The 19,047-nt window shown below is 53.7% G+C and overlaps 2 protein-coding genes across 2 annotated transcripts; both read left to right on the top strand.

The window, feature by feature from the left end:
* The first annotated feature begins 3,187 nt into the window (after nucleotides 1–3,187).
* Nucleotides 3,188–4,720, top strand: LOC123384739 (putative protein FAM90A23P). The gene is made up of 2 exons (XM_045055182.1): nucleotides 3,188–4,173; nucleotides 4,418–4,720. Exon 1 carries the CDS (start codon nucleotides 3,195–3,197, stop codon nucleotides 4,119–4,121), a length of 927 nt encoding a protein of 308 aa, XP_044911117.1. The 5' UTR covers nucleotides 3,188–3,194; the 3' UTR covers nucleotides 4,122–4,173; nucleotides 4,418–4,720.
* Nucleotides 4,721–7,444: 2,724 nt separating this feature from the next.
* LOC105260280 (ubiquitin carboxyl-terminal hydrolase 17-like protein 6) lies at nucleotides 7,445–9,052 on the top strand. The gene has a single exon (XM_011280069.3). It carries the CDS (start codon nucleotides 7,445–7,447, stop codon nucleotides 9,050–9,052), a length of 1,608 nt encoding a protein of 535 aa, XP_011278371.3.
* The last annotated feature ends 9,995 nt before the right edge of the window (nucleotides 9,053–19,047 follow it).

Below are 19,047 nucleotides of genomic sequence, written 5' to 3'. Positions count from 1 at the left end.
CAACGGCAAGCAATCGCTAAACCTCCAGGATTCGTTCCTAGTGTGGAGACGTGAGGAGCACCAAGGGGATGGGCTGCATGGGATTAAAGTGCCCGAGAGGTCACGTGACCTCGGGCGGGTCTAAGAGTCCGGGAAGGAAGGAAGTGTCCCTCACTGACCGTCCCTCGGGCACGCCGAGGGCACGCCTGAGTCTCCTCCACGGCAGTCCGCCTGCCACCCGCCGCTCCGGACGTCTCCTAACACACAGGAGGAGCACATTGGCGTTTCAGGTGGGTTGGGACGATCTGGGGCTCCCACGAGCTGGCACAGAAGTGGGCCAGGGAGGAAATGGAGGTGGTGATGCGCCTCGACTCACCAGGTGAAGGACGCTTGAGTGTTGAAGACTATTGTGAGAACAGAGACTGAGGAAAGGCGTGGCTCTCGGTGTTCCTGAGCACATGAGGTTCTGCTTCCAAAGGAACCGAACCCCAGAGTCTGACTGGTGTGAGGGCGTGCGGAAGCAGTGACAGCATCCTGCTCCACGTCGCCGTGGGGCCTCAGAGCCTAAGGAATTTTCTTGTTCACCCAAATTTCACGGCAAATGCTCATTTGCCACGGCTGACACGTGAGTTCAGCGTGGGGCCCCGTAAAGGCCACGTGAAAGAAAAGGGTTCAGGTCCTGCGTGGGGAAGCTTCCAGTCGAGTCGAGCAGAAACGAAACGTTTTCCTTGACTTTGTCTTGGAGGGTGGTTTCTCTGGGGGTCAAGTAGGAGAGGTACATTCTGGAGAGGCAAGCATCCTTCTCTTTGCACATGCAACCCCGGGTGCCACAGGGAGTATCGCCGTAGCGTGGATTGCGGTGTCCATGGGGGTCGGGACTTTGTGTGTGGTTTTCCTTCCGGAGGGCGCTGGGAGAGACTTCCCGGAAGTCTCTCCGGTGAGTCACGCAAGACCACCTCCACGGCCTTGCCTGAGGGTGCCGTCCTGCGGGTGGGTCCACGGGAGAGCGTGTAGAACATGCAGGAGGGAGAGGTCCCACCTCCCAGGTGAGGACCGTGTTTGACCTGGTGGGCATGACGCCCCCTCATGCCCGCTGGCGGAGGAGAGGAAGGTTCATGAAGGAGTCGTTGTGTCTGTGGGAATGACTCTCCTTTTCCCATTGACTCAGGAAGGCCAGAAACCCATCTTCGAGCAAGGCTGACTTGACCCTTCAAGGAGAGGGGGCAGATGGCGGGTGGTCACACCCAGCACGCACCTTCCAGACCCTTGAAAGCCCCAAACGGGAAGAGGCAACGGAGAGCACCCATGGCGCCCAGGGTTCCCAGGCTAGAGGACGAGGATCCTCGGGTAAGTGGAGCCCTGGAGGCGTGGTGAACCAGTTGGGCGGGTTGGAGGGGCTGGGTCGGGTGGGGGTGGGGGAGCCATGCCTCTGAAGCCGGGGATCGCACATGACGAGGGAAGGAAGACTCTGTGTCCGGAGGTCGGTCGTCCTTTCCTAGCCCACGGTGGCCTGCCTTGGCATCTCAGCAGCCTGCCCATTGGGATAAGCTCCCTCGGCCGTAGGGTCACGTCCAGCCTGGTGTCTGTCCCCATCGTGGCGTGGGGCTCATTCTACGCGGCCTGAGACCTGCAATCCCAACTCCCGGTCCGTCCCTCACAGAGGCTTGGGTAGAATCCTAGGAACTTCCATCTCCTGGCACCTCCCGAGCCGTCCACGATGTGCCCTGGCCCACCCACACCAGTCCTCTGCTCCCCGAGTGTGTCCTTGTCATGTCCTTTGAAGCTGGGCTGTGATTGGTGCTGATTCACTGAGCCCCTCCTCCTTGGTCCGCAGCTCAAGTGTAAGGACTGCGGAGCCTTTGGGCACAACGCATCCAGCACCAGGTGCCCCATGAAGCGCTGGGACGGGTGCCTGGCCCCCCAGGCCTTCGTCCCCAGGAAGCCGAAGGAGAATGTGGAACCACGCCAGCAGCAGGACCAGCACAAGCCCGGGCCCTTCAACCAGGCTGCGAGGGACCTGGAAGAGGGACAAAGGTGAGGACGCAGCCGGCTCCGGCCTGCCCGTGGCCTGGCAGCTCAGGTCGCTGTGTCTCTGCACCCGGACACTGGGTGCTGTGTCGTCTTCAGACACACACAGGGGCGGGGGAGGCAGAGAAAGGAGCTCCCCGCCCCCCAGGGGACCTCACGAGCCTATTGAGCTGCTCTGGGGGAGTCCCTGAGGCTGTGTGTCCTGCGGTAGGGAGACAGGGGGAGGCGGCAGATGACAGGCCGTGGCGCACACGGCTCTCAATGCAAGGACGTCTTGGGCCAACCTGGACGGCTCGCTGGAGTGGGAGCCAGGAGGGCAGATGAAGCAAGGAGATCTTGCCCAAGCCCCATCGCTGGCTCCCCAGGTGAAGACACGAAATGCCGCTCCTTCACCTTCCCGTTCTTGGTCGTGCAGGCGAGAAGCCCAGCAGAGGAAGGCGCTGCTGCAGAGATTCCCCAGGATAGGCCTTGGAAGGCAGCAGCGAGCCTGGAGGGACTCCACAGAATCCTGTGACTATGTGAGGGTGAGTGTCCCCCGTCCCTGCTCTCGTTCTCTCCTGGGGACGGGGATGTGACGGGCTTCCCGGCCCTCCTGGCTGAGGAAGGGGGTCCAGCCCGATTCTCAACATTGGGATTTCCGTGCGGGTCCTTTCCAGCCACGTTTGCTGGGTGTCCATGATCCCGCAGGATTCCTTGCATGTGTGCTAACCGGGTGCCGGGTGGGCGTGCCAACATCATTTCGGGACGCTGTGCCCACACCTAGGCCTCTTGGGAGGCACAGGCATCTTTCCCTGGTGACACATACACCCGCCCCATTGGCCATCCAAACTCAGTAGGCACCCCCCCCCCCCCGTGAACCTCCACCTGCAGGACGCCTGTCCTTTCCCTAGAAGCCTGAATGGAGGTGCTTGTCCACTTCGGGAGGCAGGCACGATGCACAACCTTTGTGGTCCGTCGCTCCCGTGGAATCAAAGCATCAAGGGGCTACTGCCCAGTGTTTCTTCCCAATCGACGCTGAGCTGGAGGCCCTTGTCCTCTGTCAGTACAATCCTTTCCCGTCTCTCCCGGTTGTTTGCGTTTCTGTCTGTTTCTTTGCTGTGCTTGTCGTGCATGTGTCCTTGGTGGGCGGGAAGGACTGATGGCCGTTGTCTGTGTGTTGTGTGTTCCCACAGCATCCGCACAGGCCGATGCCCGTGTACACCACCAAGAGGGTGTCCGTGCTGGCGCCGCACATCCCGGCTGAGCCTCCCAGCAGGACGCCTGACACGACACAGCTGTCCCCGTCGGCTGCTCCTCTCGGGAGACCTGCGGCGAGCACCTTCCCGCCTGCTGGCCGACAGGATGCCCAGCAAGTGGGGACCCCAGCCCTGCCTGCCCCGCCTGCCCCGGCACACCAACGCTCTGCCCAGGATCCAGGCCTCGGTGTCCAGCCGAGACAACACCGGCCCCGATGTGCCTCCCTGGAAGCTTCCAGGGCTGTCTCCAAGGCGTGTGGCATTGGCCACGCCCAGGCACCAGCCAAGCGTCCTGAGGTGAGCCCTGATCCTCCTCCAACCCGTTTGGCTCCGAGTCCCCAGCCCCACATCCAGACACCAGGCAAGAGATGGGCCCCGCTCCCCGATGACACGTGCCAGAACCCCCAAAAGAAACCACGTTGCAGCCCCTTCCAGCCACCCCACAAGAGCACAGGGAGCACCCATGTGGGGCTGCGCCAGAGTCCGTGTCGTCCAGCAAGGAGAAGTGCATGTGGTCCCACGGGGGCAGCCCAGCTGACCAGGAAGACACCTGCCTCGGTGCAAAGCAGGGGCCTCCAGCCTCCATGCCCCCAACCTCACCTGGACACTCTCCAGGCGTGCACCTTGCCCCCGTGTCCGCCCTGTCCGCAGGCACCCGGCCAGCCCCTGCGAATGATCTTCAGCCGCCTGGACAAAGGCGGCTGGAGCTCCAGGTTCATAGCAGCTCCCTGTCTGCCACCTCCCGAGAGGCCAGTCCCCCCTGGCCAGGGCCCGCCCGTCACACACCAGTCTGAGGGAGGCTGTGTGCCTGTCTCCCGGAGCATCCTCCACGATGACCTGCAGCTTTCCTCGTCCTCGGAGGAGAGCGACCGGCAGTGAGACACCTCATGTCCTCGGACACTCGTCCTCTGGCTCTTGTGACCCCGAGCAGGTGACTGCGGAGCGGCGGGCAAGGCAGGGCCGTGACCTATTTTTGCTAAAGCAGCAATTCCCCCAAAGACCTGCAAGGACAAAAGCTTACGTCCACACCGTGTTTGGTGTCCTGCTTGGGGCGGGGAGTGGGTTGAGCGCCCACGTGCAGACGCTCATGGCGCACTTTTCCTTTATGCATCTACACCTTCTGGTTCACCTGCTCCGTCTCAATCAACAAGGTCTCGTTTCTTTCGTTTCAATAGATTCTATGAGAAATCCAGCGCCAGGAGAGCAAGAGGTCGTCCACTCGAATGTAAAGTTAAGGATCTGTGAAATGAACGTGTAGTGGGTTTGCGAATGTCTGAATGTGGGGGCGCCGGAGGAATGATTCCGGTCCGGGCTGGGCAAGTGGAGGCAATCTTTTGTTTTAGAACAGTTCACTGATACCGTTTTTGTGCAGATCATATCGGGGAATATTTTACATGCTGTCTGCGTTTTTGTTTTTCCCTGATAGTGCAACGTTGTGTGTAGTGTTACCACAGCTAATAAAATTTGCTCAGACACGACCGAATGTGCATGGTTTTCTTTTTTGTGTGTACACTGTAGTTTCCCGTCACTTAGAGTAGAATCCTGCATTTGTTCCCAAGTGTACTTGGGACTTGGATCCTCACCTAGTGGAGAACAACTAAGTATTGAGAAGCAGCAAAGAAACACGGGTTAACCTCTCTTCCCCTTTCAAGATAAAGTCTCTCCAAGTGTCCTGGGAACAAGACAATGCTAGAGGTGAATTCGAAGTCGAGGAGGGTCGGGATGCCTGGGTGGCTCAGTCAGAGAAGTGTCTGACCTGGAGGCGGCGACTCATGTCATGATCTCAGGGTTGGGGAGATTGAACGTTGAGTTTCCCTCCCTCCTCGGGATTGCCTCTCTCCTTTTCTCTCTAACCCTGCCCCACATTCTCTCTCCCTCCCTCCCTCCCTCCCTCCCTCTCTCTCTGTCTCTCTCTCTGTCTGTCTCTCTCTGTGTGTCAACATATAAACCCATGAACTGAAAGAACATATGCGTGGGAAATCAATCAGCATTAGGGGCTGCTGTCCACATGCCTCTCAAAGGCATTTTCATTCACAAGTCACGTCAAGGAGGGTGGCATAGAAGAGATACAAGGGAAAGGATGAGAAAGACATTCCACAGATAGATACTAGAGAGGGGAAGGAGACACGAGAGTTAGGAGATAGACACATAGAGTGATGAGCGATTGATGAGAGGGGACAGAGAATTAGGTGGTCAAAGGGTTCTTTGGAAGCAATTCTGCAGGCCTCTTTGCCCACACGTGGCAGGTGGCCGGGGCTGAGGCTACAGAAGCAAGGGGGTGTTCGTGGAGTCTGAAGACGGGCAGGCTCCAGACCCGGGGAGAATGGACTTGTCGGGGCCAGGCACTCAGACAGGAGCAGGTGTCTCGTCTTGGGACAGGGGTCAGCTTTATGCTCCAGGAAGGTCTGGAATGGACTGGCTCAAGTCACTACGTTAAATAGGGCAACTTGCTTTGCTCAGACCAGTCACGTGAGAGTTCCTAGCATCTAACACCGTCCAGTGAAAACACAACCGGTTTTCTAGGAGGAGATGACAACCAAAGGGAGAGATGATTCCTTGCAGAAACAGGTCCAAACTTGGCACCTGCCAACGGATATTTGAAGAACAGGGAAAGGTGTGCTTGTGCCCTGGCCTGGCTCGCCCCCCTCCTCTGCCCACTCTCTGGTAGATTCTCCTTGGGGTGTGGTCCTGAGAGTGGCAGGCGCCAGGCTGGCCCGGTGGAGCGACGGCCTGGACGTGAGGCCGGGCCAACTGAGGGCGGAGAGCATTGGGATGAGGTGTGGGCATGGGTGTGGCAGGGCTAAGGGTGCTGTGGGTAAGGGTGGGGCCGTGGTCCGGTCCCATGCAGTGAGGCCAGGCAGAGGCTGACGGAAGCCGTGGGTGGGGCTGGAGGGCACCAGGCAGGGAGAGGGCCGTGTCTTGAGGCTGTGGTCACAAGAGTCTGAAGACTCCTTTTGTGCATCCCATTGGGTGTCCTCCTTGACCCCTTGCCCCTTTCCTTCCCCTCACGTGAGTGCCTTTGGCAGTGAGACACCTCACGTGCTCGCAGCCTTTTCCTCCTAGTCGGTGACCCCGAGGAGGTGACTGCTTCATTGAGGATCCTCTCTCCCTCTCTCTCTGTCTCTCCCTGGCTTGTCCACATGAGCGCTCTCTCTCGCTCTCTGTCCCTCTCTGTCTCTCTCTCTCTCTCAAAATCAATCAATTAAAATGTTAAAAGTGAAAAACAAACAAACATTAGAGAAGAAAGCACAATGTCAGTAGACCTGGTCACTTCTGAAATCTGGTTGGTCTAGAGATACTGACACACTAAAGCCACAGTTTCCACGAGGGGACATCGGTCCATGCATGTCTAAATTCCAATGTCAAACCGTCTATAAATGTCACAAACCCACAACAAACATGTCCTGAACCACGGGAACCTATACCTACCTTGCTATGTGATTTGCTAGTAATACCAGTGACAATTTGGCAAATGATGGGTTTAGGATTTGTTCTCCTATTGGGAAGGGAGCTACAAAATGAAGAAAGCATTTACAAAGCCCAAAACCAGGCAAAGGATATTTCTTGGGATAATTTCTCGGCCACCCCTTGGTAGACAGACATGTTGCAAAGGACCTTCATGATAGTTGTATACACAGATCCCATGGAGACAGTTCAGGAGTTTGAGAATCAAATCCATGGACAGTAATCATTCCAGAATAATTTGCTGGTGTCACATACATTCTGGCTGACGGAGAGGAGGTGCTCCTACATGATACCAGAGCTCAATTGGTAAGATGATTTCCATAGCCTAGAAAATTCATGGCCGTCATTCCTCGACACTTTGTGGTATCTAAGAGCAAAGTGGATACTCAAAAAAGGATTTCCTCGAGGTTGGAAATGCTCAAGTCCGTCTGTCCAGAGAGGGAGCAACAGAAATGAGGGAGGTGGAGAAAGTGGTGAAACGTGTGTGTGTGTGTGTGCCTCTTGAGGAGGGAGGGGCAGGAGGAAGGCTGGGCTGAGTCGTCTGGCTGCAGAAGAGTGACCACACCCTAAGACCCTTCATCCAACTCCAGCTGGTAGCTGATTGGGTGACGTGGTCCTAGTCAGGTGGGTGGGGCGAGCTTTACGAGGGCTGAGGAGAGGGCCACAGCCACCGTTCTGAGACTGGCCTCCTGAGAGAAGCATCGCTCTGCAACGCGAGGCTCCACGTTTCAGGAGACATGGAGACGCCCTCTTCCCACTGCCGAGAGGAGACTCAGTTCCGTGTCTTTCCCAACCTCAAACCTTGCGGATCAAATACGGGTGGTGCTGAAGGCCACGGAGGACCCACTCTGCCTGAGAAGCCGTCACCGTCATCGCACACACCCTGCGACCTGCCTAACGGTTGGGCTCCCACGTCGACAGGTCTGCCCCCCGCAAAGAAACCTGTGAGTTGGAGGAGACCTTCTGTGGTTGGGGCTGGCCTGCAGAACCTGGGCAACACGTGCTATGCGAACGCGGCCCTGCAGTGTCTGACGTACACACCACCCCTCGCCAGCTACATGCTGTCCCAGGAGCACTCCCGAAGCTGTGGGGGGCAGCCATTCTGCGTGCTGTGTGCTCTGCAGGCTCACGTGACCCGGGCCCTCTGCCGTCCGGGAGATGTGATCCGGCCTCCGCCAAAACTGCTCGCTGCCTTCCACACACACAGGCAGGAGGATGCCCATGAGTTTCTGATGTTCACTCTGGATGCTATGCAGCAAGCGTGTTTGCGTGAGGACAAGCCTTCAGAGCCTCAGGCTCAGGACGCCACCCTCATCCGGCAAATCTTTGGGGGGTACTGGAGGTCTCAAATCCAGTGTCTCCACTGCCAGGGTGTCTCCAGCACTTTGGACCCTTACCTGGACATTAGCCTGGATATCGGGGCAGCTCAGAGTGTGAGCCAAGCTTTGCAACACTTGGTGAAGCCCGAACAGTTGGATGGTGAAAATGCCTATCATGGTAGTACTTGTCTCGACAAGGTACCTGCTTCCAAGACGTTGACTTTGCACACTTGCTCCAAGGTCCTGATGCTGGTATTGAAACGATTCTGCCATTTCACGGGCAGCAAACTGGCTAAGGAAGTGCAATATCCTGAGCGCCTTGACATGCAACGCTACGTGTCTGGGCAGAACGGGGGGTCGCTGACTTACGCGCTCTATGCCGTGCTGGTGCACGCGGGCTGGAATTGTCACAGCGGACATTACTTCTGTTACATCAAAGCTGGGAACGGCCAGTGGTACAAAATGGATGATGCGAAGGTGACCGCCAGTGATGCGACGTCTGCCCTGAGCCAACACGCCTATGTCCTCTTTTACATCCAGAAGAGTGAATTGGAAAGAGACCGTGCGAGGGAGCCAGGTGCTGGGGAATCCACATCCCTCCAGGCTGACCACGCAGGCACGCCTGCGGCCCAAGGGGGGCCTGAAACCGACCCCAACATCGAGGTGCCACAATTGGAGGATCACGCGGAAGAGACACCACTGCCAGCAATCACGTTAGACCAGTGGAGATTCCTCCAAGAAAGCCACCGTCCCAAGTCTGAATTCAACCTCAGGAAACTAGAATTTGCTCTTCCCCCCGACGCAGTCCTCATTCACCAGTCCAAATGCAGAGATGAGATGGGAAAGGATCACCGTGAACCAAACATCTACCGGCTCAACAGTTCAGCCAGGGACATCCCACCTCAGAGGGCAACGGCCATTACCCAAGTCCCTTGTCTCACCGGCAGAGCCAGAGCTACCAAGAGGAAGAACAAGAAGGGACAGAGGTCTCAGGAAGCAGTGCAGGGATCCCACTACAGGCTTTGAGATACATGCCTGCCCACATGCACACTCACCCGCCCTCACTCACTACTCACTCACTCACAGTCCCTTGTAGGCCACGTTTTGTGTGTTGTGGGTGGGTGTGATCGGGACATGTGGAGGGACCGTGAATCTGGCTGTATTCATGGGGTATGGCGTTCCAGTTGACCTGGAGAATCCTGAGCTTTAAGGCCGGCTGGCTGTAATGATGTTATTGGAGAGGTGTGGATTATGCTGGGTATTTGGAAGGTTTCTCCCCTCCATCAGCACCGAGGATCATTGGGCACTCTCAGAGCCTGAAAGGATCAGAGGAAGTGGCCAATGAGGCATGAAGGTGGAAACAAGGCAGAGCACCGGGAGTCCCTGTGAAAATGCCTGGGACTCACGGTCCCATCATCCCATTGCCTACTCTCTGTGTATTGGTAAAGTACATGTGCCCAACCATGTGCGTGTGGGGACTCTCGGTGATATCCAAACATGCACCGGCAGGGGAAGGAGTTTGAAACAATCTCAGTGCTTCCACACGGAGGCGTGGCAAATGACCAGGAAACTGGAAGAACTCTAGCTCTACGTGGGAGCAGACAGCCTTGTCAGGAATGTCTTGTGTCGGAAGGAGAGGAGCAGAAGGAAACACTAATTCATAACTGTGCAAAGTGTTTCCTTGTGTACATAATCTATTTTGTAAAGTCTCCACATGTTCGTGTGAACATTGGCTAACTGCCTGGAAATGGCCAGGAGCAAACAAATGCTTATGTCTCTGGAGACGGGTGGGTGGAGCCTTCCTGGCCCCTGTTCATTAGATTAGGTTCCCTTAACAACCCCCCTCCCATGAGGCTGCAGAGCAAATGGGGGAAAGGAACCTTCTTCCACCTCTTCTTGCTGAGCCACCAAGCGGCTCTACCTTGTTCCGCAGAGTTGACCACCATCCCCCCATCGGACAATCTCCTCCACAAGGGAGGAGGCTCAGGGATTCCTGCTCAGTTGCATTGCAATCTTGGTCTTCGGTTCTACACCTCAGAAAAACAGTCTCAAGTGGGGGCCCCTGGGTGGCGCAGTCGGTTAAGCGTCCGACTTCAGCCAGGTCACGATCTCGCGGTCCGTGAGTTCGAGCCCCGCGTCAGGCTCTGGGCTGATGGCTGGGAGCCTGGAGCCTGTTTCCGATTCTTTGTCTCCCTCTCTCTCTCTGCCCCTCCCCCGTTCATGCTCTGTCTCTCTCTGTCCCCAAAAAAATAAATAAACGTTGAAAAAAAATTAAAAAAATAAAAACAAAAAAAAACAGTCTCAAGTGGACACCGAGGCAACAATGTGGTATTTCAGGTCAGGGTATGGATGGATGCTCTCCGTCACACCTGTATTCTTAGGAGCGAGACTCACTGAATACATTGTTGAATGGGAGTTAGTGCATGATCCTTCAATTCCCCCTAGGGGAGGGGGGCCATATAGGAGATCTCTGGTCGTTTGCCAATGGCACTGACAGGGTAAAGCCTGTTGTTGCTGTTGTTGTTGTTGTTGTTGTTGTTGTTTCCAGTCTGCATTAAACACACACACCACACGTAGTGGGAACTAATGTCAGTATGTGAATTTTGTACAGGAAATCATATTGAATTCTGGATGTTCAAATATCATAGCCGATAGAGGAAAAATACTTTTCCTTAATCTACTTTTAAAATGTATTGGTCTGTTGTTTTCATGTTTTAAACATGAAGTAAAATGTTTAAATAGAGAGGGACACACACACAGAACAGAGACAGAGGGTGAGCATGGGAGGGGGAGAGAGTGAGAGACACAGAACCCAAAGCAGCTCCAGGCTCTGAGCTGTCAGCACAGAGCCCAACGTGGAGCTCAACCCCACGAACCATGAGATCCCGACCTGAGCTGAGGTTGGACACTCAACCAACTGAGGCACCCAGTCCCCCCTCCATTTTCCAAATTTAAATCAAATTCAGTTAACAGTGAGTGTAGTCTTGGTTTCAGGGGTGGAATTTAGGGCTTCGTCCCTTACATGAAACACCCACTGCCAACCCCCACAGGGGCCCTCCATAACGCCCGTTGCAAATGGAGCCCACCCACTCCTCCCCTCTAGCAACCCTCACTTTCTTCTCTACACTGAAGGGTTCTCCTGGGGCACGTGGGTGTCTCAGCCGGTTCGGACTCTGATTCAGTCAGCTCATGATCTCAGGGTTTGAGACTTCAAGCCCCGTGTCTGGCACTCTGATGACAGCTCAGAGCCTGGAGCCTGCTCCGGATTCTGTGTGCATGCCTCTCTCTGCCACTCCCCTGGTCATGCTCTCTCTCTCTCTCTCTCTCTCTCTCTCTCTCTCTAAGATAAAGCGAAAACAAAATTTTTTGAAGAGTCTCCTATGGCTTGCCTCCCACTGTGATTTTATCTTATGTTATTTATTCTTCGCTTGCCCTATGTTCTTCTGTTTTGTTTTTTATTCCACAGATGAGTGATGACATGGCACTTTCGCAGTGAAAGAGTTCAACAGGGCTAGCTGGATGTTAGAGCTCCAAAGACATGCACACGTGACATCTATCTTTCCTGTGGATTTGATTCTAAAGTGGGCAGAATCGTGGGTAAAATGCAAACAGTGTATGGGCAACTGAGCCACCAAGGGAAAAGCCACAGAAAATAACCACGCCAGGTCATCCTGTAGAAATTTTGGGATCCAACTTTCTCTTCCTGGATTAAAACCTGTATATCACACGCACACACACACGCACACACGGACAATATTTGATCTGGATCTCAAGACGGCCTCCATAAGCATCCAGTCAGCTCCCCAGATGCCTATGACCAGCTCTTCCTGGGTGGCCGTGTGTCACGTGTTCCACCCACACATGGTGAAGTCCACACCCCTGGCTCTGCAATCCGTGGGGGAGGTCACAAGAGGGAGTCTTGCCACACTGCTCTCTGTCCAGCAGGGGCCGCCGCTGGCCAGCACGGGCATTGCCTAGACTTCCAGGAGGACCTGGCATTGGGCACTTGCTCAGGCTGGCAGGTCGGAGTCTCCGTGCCTCGCACTGCAGCCTGAGCATTTCGTGGGGCATAAAGGCGACCATGAACATTTACAGAGGTCTGGTGGGTCTAGGATTCCCTCCTTGTGACTTCACTTTGGCCGTGCTGGACCCTGGACTCTGAGCTAAAATTGACAACCTTGAGCTGCTCGGGCCACTGGTGACGATCTATTTTCCGGACATTCCAGGAACTTCTCTTTCAAAATATAAATCCAGTTAAGTCAAGACATTCAATTTTAAAAACTGTTGACAATGAGCAAAGAAGATGGCATAGGGGAACACCAGGAAGTGGCCTCACGTGCGGCGATGTGGGAGCAATCACGGCAATAGGAACAGCGTTATTTGGTCTCGCCAAATCCAGCCAGCCTAATCTGGACTTGTCACGGAAAGCTTAATTCAGAGATGTCACCCTGCAATTCGTAAGGGTATTCATGACGAGACACAAAAGGCAGTGTGGGGGGAGGGGCCATGATGGCAGAAGAGCATGGAAGTTGTTTTTGCGTCTTGCATCCCTAAAGTGCAGCCACAACAACACAAAAGCATCCTGCACACCTCGAAAACTGATCTGAGGATTCACGCCACAGGTTGCCCAACCTGAACCCCAGAACTCAGTGGGGATGCGGCGCAGAGAGGTGAACTGGGGAAGAGAGAAGCCACAGAGGGCAGGGAGCTGTGTTTGCCTGCAGAGAGAGGACGGAGACAGGGGCAGAATATGGGGAAAGCAATCCCCTCGCCCTCCCCTCCCCCCGCCAAAAGCAGCTGGGGAGAAAGTGGAAATGTGGAAAGAGCCACAGGCACTGAACCAAAACGGGAGGAAGGAGGAAGGAGCGGGTTTAAATTCCATGAAGACCGTACAAACAGGGGGAGGGCAGAGTGCGAAAGTCCGCATCTGATACCTGGCGGTGCTCTGGTCGGAAGGGCGAATCCCCGAGAGCAGAGTGAATGAAGACTGGGGGTGTGGAGGAGGGGTGTCTGGAACCACACGGAGAAAAGCGGTTCCCCTGCTGCGAGGACACGAGGTAGAGTCTGTGTGGCCACCCCAGCCGACCCCAGAGGTCCCAGCAGACCCCGGAGAACACCCACATTCGCTGGTGCTGGAACAAGGTCGTTAAGGGGGAAGCCCGGTACCAGAAGTGTGTGGTGATTGTCCATAATCCTCGAAACGCTGCTGCTACACCATCGCGTGAACGCTTTCGGGCGCAGGCTGGCACCCAGCCGCAGTCTCTGGGCAGCGGCAGCGGCAGCGGCATTGCCAATGTTCTTGGGTGCGGCCGGCACCCGGCCACTGCCTGCTGAGACCGTGACGCAGAGGATCTGAGCAGCTCTCAGCCTGCTCAGGCCCTCAGAAGTGAGGGGTCGGGAAACACAGCCGCCTGGGAGGTAAATCCCAGGAGGGAGGTGTCTCCTGGCAACCTGACGGCTGCGCCACGGACAGTGTCAAAGCGGCGAGTGGACAGAAGCCGGAGACAAAGGACGGGGGTAGGATTGCTGATCGCAGACAGCCGAGTTCAGATACTACAGACTGGGCACCTGTGTGACGCCAAGGGCTCCACTCCCGCGCATGCGCATATGCACCTCCAAGCGCCCCAGCAATCCGCGCTCGTAGGCTAGCTGCGCCATCTAGTGGACAACACAGCCCTGACACTTAGCACCGCCCAACTGGGCCAACCTGGCTCTTCAGGAACCCAAGTGTCTCCGCCACTTTGTAGCTTATGGACTACAAAGTGCTTCATCCTTTGACTTCTAGGGGACAACGATGTAACTTCAATCGTATTTCAGCCTTTTCACGGGTCCATCTCTTTTCTTTTCTCTTTCATTTCTTTTCTTTTTGATGAAGACAGAAAGAGAAAAAATATGTTGTTATTTTCCGTGGTTGAAAATAATTTCCTTGAATTTTTTTCGACTATATTCGTTTAATGTTTTGTAAATCTGTCAAATTCTATTTGAATGCCATCATTTCTTTTTATCCTATTTCATTGTATTCTTTTTTCCAAATGTTCAAACGGTTTCCTTTTTTTATGTTCTTTCCCTTTTTCCTCTAATCTTTCAAGCCCATTTCAACAACCAGTCCAAAAGTCACCTGGGATCTAGCATCATTTGTGTGATTTGTGTGTGTGTGTGTGTTGTTTCTTATTTTTAAATTTTGAAATCTTTTATCTTATTCATTCCTTTCCTTCCTCTAAAATGACGAAGCAAAGGAATTCACCCCAACAGAAAGAGCAGGAAGAAAGGACAGCCAGGCCCTTACCCAACACAGATACGAGCAAGACGTTTGAACCACAATTTAGAATCACGATAATAAGAATACCAGCTGGGGTCGAAAGTAGATGAGAATGCCTTTCTGTGGGGATAAAAGAAGTAAAGGCTAGCCAGGATGCAATAAACAATGCTAAAAGCGAGCTGCGATCTGGAACAGATGCCACAGCGGCAAGGATGATAAGGCTGAGCAGGGAACCAGCGATAGAGGGGACAAAGCGATGGAGAATAACGAAGCAGAAGGAAAGAGGGAGACTAAAGCAAAAGAGCAGGGTTTAAGAATTCGGGAACTCAGCGACTCATTGAAAAGGAATCGCATCACAATCATAGGGGTCCCAGAAGACGAAGAGAGAGAGACAAGGGGGTAGAAGGGTTATGTGAGCACATCACAGCACAAAACTTTCCCAACCTGGGAAAGACACACAAAATTCAGGAAGCACAGAAGACTCCCATTAGATTCAACAACATCCAACCATCAACAAGGCAGAGCCTAGTCGAGTTCACAAAATACTCAGGCGAGGAAAGAATCATGAAAGCAGCAAGGGAAACAAAAGTCCTTCCCCTACAAGGGACGACTGACCACATGTGCAGCAGACCTATCCACAGAAACCTGGCAGCCCAGAAATGAGTGGCCGGATATATTCATTGCACTGAATCCTGAAAGGATGCGGCCAAAACTTATTTGTCCAGCAAAGCTGTCATTCCAACTAGAAATAGAGATGGAAAGTTTCCCAGTCAAAAAGTAAAGGAGTTCCTGACCACTCAACCAGCCCTGCAAGACATTTGAAGGTAGGCTCTCCCAGGGGACAAAAGACGTAAAAGAAAAAAACAGACCACAGGCAGAAAACACTGGCAAGGATCGGCGAACACCACCAGAAACTCCAACTCTACAAGCAACACAATGGCGATCACTTCATACCTTTCAGTACTCACTCTCAACGTCAATGGACTCAATGCTCCAATCAAAACACATAGGGTGACAGAATGCCCAACCTGAACCCCAGAACTCAGTGGGGATGCGGCGCAGAGAGGTGAACTGGGGAAGAGAGAAGCCACAGAGGGCAGGGAGCTGTTTTTGCCTGCAGAGAGAGGACGGAGACAGGGGCAGAATATGAGGTACGCAGGATCACATGGAAGTATTTTTATAGTTTATTTATTTTATCTTCAGGGAGACTGGGGGGGGGGGAGAGTGGGGGAGGGGCAGAGCGGGAAGGAGAGAGAGAGAATCCCAAGCAGGCTCTGCCCTGACAGTGCAGAGCCAGACACCGGGCTTGAATTCATGAGCTCTGAGATCATGACCTGAAATCAGGAGTCGGATGCTTAACGGGCTGAGCTACCCAGGTGCCCAATCACACAAAAATGATTCTAATAAGCATGTATTTACACACTACAGCTGGGTTTGCCTGAGGTTCTGAAAGTCGAAGCAGACCTAGGTCCTATCAAGCTCCTCTTTCCTGACAGTTAATTAAGCTTTGACAAAGTAAATAATTAAAAGTAATCTTCAAAGCTGAGAAAGAAACTAATGCACCTTATGTCCTATTTGGAAAATTTTTATTAAATGTGAAGAAAAGGAAACATAGCTTCATGATAACATTTAATAACGAAAATGAAGAAAGCGGGTAATATATTCCCCAGTACAAATGGCACAAAACTACCATCACGGAGTCTACCGAATTAATCTCTGCTTCGAATTTGCAAAGGAAACAGTTGGATCCTTTATTCAGAATCCCCAAATTGCACATTTGCAAACCAAATGCATTTAATTTCATAGGTTATATTTACATTGAGGCTTACAACTTATTATTATAATTTCACTAAATTTCTTAAATATGTATTTACATAAAATAAACCTTACATCCACATTGATAAGTATCATGTGAAAAATAACATATATTACCTAAAGAAAAAGTGTGTTCTGTGTTGGGGCAAGGGGTGTATGTATACACACGACACAAGCATGATATCCAAGTATTATCAGGGCTCCAATTTTGCACATTGAGCCCAAAAGGGCAATTAGAACCTGTTTTCAAATAAACAGTCATCTCCTCATGGTCACTGAGTTGGAGGTCAAATTTCCAAGGGCATGAGGTGTCTCACTGCCAATTGCACTCATCTGAGGATGATGAAAGCTGCAGGCGATCAAAGAGGACACTCAATGGGATGCACACACAGGCTCCCTCAGACTGGTATGTGTTGGGAGGGACCTGACCAGTGGGGGCTGGTGACTCGGGAGCTGCCAGAGAGGGAGCTGTAATGAACCTGGAGATCCAGCCACCTTTGTCCAGATGGCTGAAGACCATTCGCAGGGGCTGGCCGGGTGCCTGTGGACAGGGCGGACACGGGGGCAAGGTGCACGCCTGGAGAGTGTCCAGGTGAGGTTGGGGGTGTGGAGGCTGGAGGCCCCTGCTTTGCAGCGAGGCACGTGTCTTCTTGGTCAGTTGGGCTGCCCCTGTGGGACCACATGAACTTCTCCTTGCTGGACGACACAGACTCTGAAGCCCCACATGGGTGCTCCCTGTGCTCTTGTGGGGTGGCTGGAAGGGGCCGCAACGGGGTTTCTTTTGGGGGTTCTGGCATGTGTCATCGGGGAGCGGGGCCCATCTCTTGCCTGGTGTCTGGATGTGGGGCTGGGGACTTGGAGCCAAACGGGTTGGAGGAGGATCAGGGCTCACCTCAGGACGCTTGGCTGGTACCTGGGCATGGCCAGTGCCCTGCGCCCTAGAGACAGTCTGGAGACCTTCCAGGGAGGCACAACGGGGCTGGTGTTGTCTCAGCTGGACACTGAGGCCTGGATCCCAGGCAGAGCGTTGGTGTGCTGGGGCAGGCGGGGCAGGAGGGGCAGGGGTCCCCACTTGCTGGGCATCCTGTCGGCCAGCAGGCAGGAAGGTGTTTGCCGCAGGTCTCCCGAGAGGAGCAGCCGACGGGGACAGCTGTGTCCTGTCAGGTGTCCCGCTGGGAGGCTCAGCCGGGATGTGCGGTGCCAGCACAGACACCCTCTTGGTGGTGTACATGGGCATCGGCCTGGGCAGATGCTGTGGGAACACACAACACACAGACAACAGCCATGAGTCCTTCCTCCCCACCAAGGACACATGCACGACAAGCACAGCAAAGAAACAGAAACGCCAAGACCTCAGTCCATTGCAAACAACTGGGAGAGACAGGAAAGGATTCTACTGACAGAGGATGAAGGCCTCCAGCTCAGTGCTGATCAGGAAGAAACACTAGGCAGTAGCCCCTTGATGCTTTGATTCCACTGGAGTGACAGACCAGAAAGGTTGTGCATCGTGCCTGCCTCCCGAAGTGGGCAAGCACGTCCATTCATGCTTCCAGGGAAAGTACAGGCGTCCTGCAGGTGGAGGTTTGCGGTGGGGGCTACTGAATTCCATGGGCAACTTGGGAGTATGTGTCACAAAGAAAGATGTGTGGTCTTCCAGAGAGGCGTCTAGGTGTTGCAAGAGTTTTCTGATATAGTGTTCTCACCGCCCTTCCCCACTAGCCACACTGTTAGCACACATACAAGGGATCCTGCAAAAGCATGGACACCCAGGGGAACTGGGTGAAAAGGACTCCCAGAGAAATCACCTTGGTCAAAGTTGAAACCCCTCTGCTCCCAGGAGGGCAATGAAGCCCACCCCTGTCCCAGGGAAAGAAGAAGAGCAGGAACAGGGGACACTCACCCTCTCATAGTCACAGGGTTCTGTGGATTCCCTCCAGGTTCGCTGCTGCCTTCCTGGGCGTCTCCTGGGGAATCTCTGGAGCAGCGCCTTCCTCTGCTGACCTTCTCGTCTACACGACAAAACTTGGGAAGTAGAAGGAGCTGCATTGCCTGTCTTCCACATTCTCCTTGGTTCCAGATTCTCCCTCAGCTTCCTGGAGTCCCAGGTCTGGGGGATCCGGGACCCATCCCAGTGCCTCATGGTGCACCAGCTGCTTGATGCTTTGTGCCCAAAGGCTCTGCAGTTCTTACACTTTACCTGTGTGAGGGAAGGTGGAGAGACTCAGTGAATGAGCAGGAACCAAAATCCAAGTGTAAAGAACATGAGAAGTGTGGGGGATAAGCTTAGGAATCCCCTGGGCTTACACCAATGGGTTAACAAGGCATAAAGAAATTCAAAGCCATAGAATGCTCCCCCAAACACCTGAGTTTGGGTAAATCAGATTGGCACCCCAAGAATAGGGAGGTGCAAAGGCACCCAAAATAGAAAGTGGGTGCAGAGTCCCCAAAATAGGAATGGGCGCAAAGGCTCCCAATACAAAAGTATATGAGATAAGCAAGATCAGGCATGCAGGGAAAAAAGGCCCCCCAATTAGTTCTATAGCAGAAAAACTGCTTTCACAGGAGGAAAAGGCCAAGTTAGGTAAACTGGTGAATTGGACAATGGACACTGCGCTGCAGGCCAAGCAGCCTGGAGAGGAGATGGTTAACAAAAGAAAAGGTGCCTTGTTAACCTTGAGGCTATTCTCCCTGTCTGTCTCATCCCCTAAGCTGCCAAAGATAAACAGGCACAGTACCTCCTGCCTGCCCTTAACAATCCTCTGCCTATCTGCCCGGGGCCAGGATTTTGTTTGATACTGACCCAAACCCCAAACACTGTATATCTTCAAAACCCCCATTTTCCCTCACGTCCCCAAGTTATTGTTCACAGTATCTTGGTCTCTTTGTCCATGCCCATCACGTTTGTAAGCCTCTGATCTTAATAAATAAGGGGCAAGAACCCTGATTT

The sequence above is a fragment of the Felis catus genome, chromosome B1, assembly GCF_018350175.1.
Source record: "Felis catus isolate Fca126 chromosome B1, F.catus_Fca126_mat1.0, whole genome shotgun sequence".
NCBI classification, from domain to species: domain Eukaryota; kingdom Metazoa; phylum Chordata; class Mammalia; order Carnivora; family Felidae; genus Felis; species Felis catus.
Note: the sequence above shows the minus strand (reverse complement) of the source record. Positions and strands in the feature narration are given on the sequence as shown.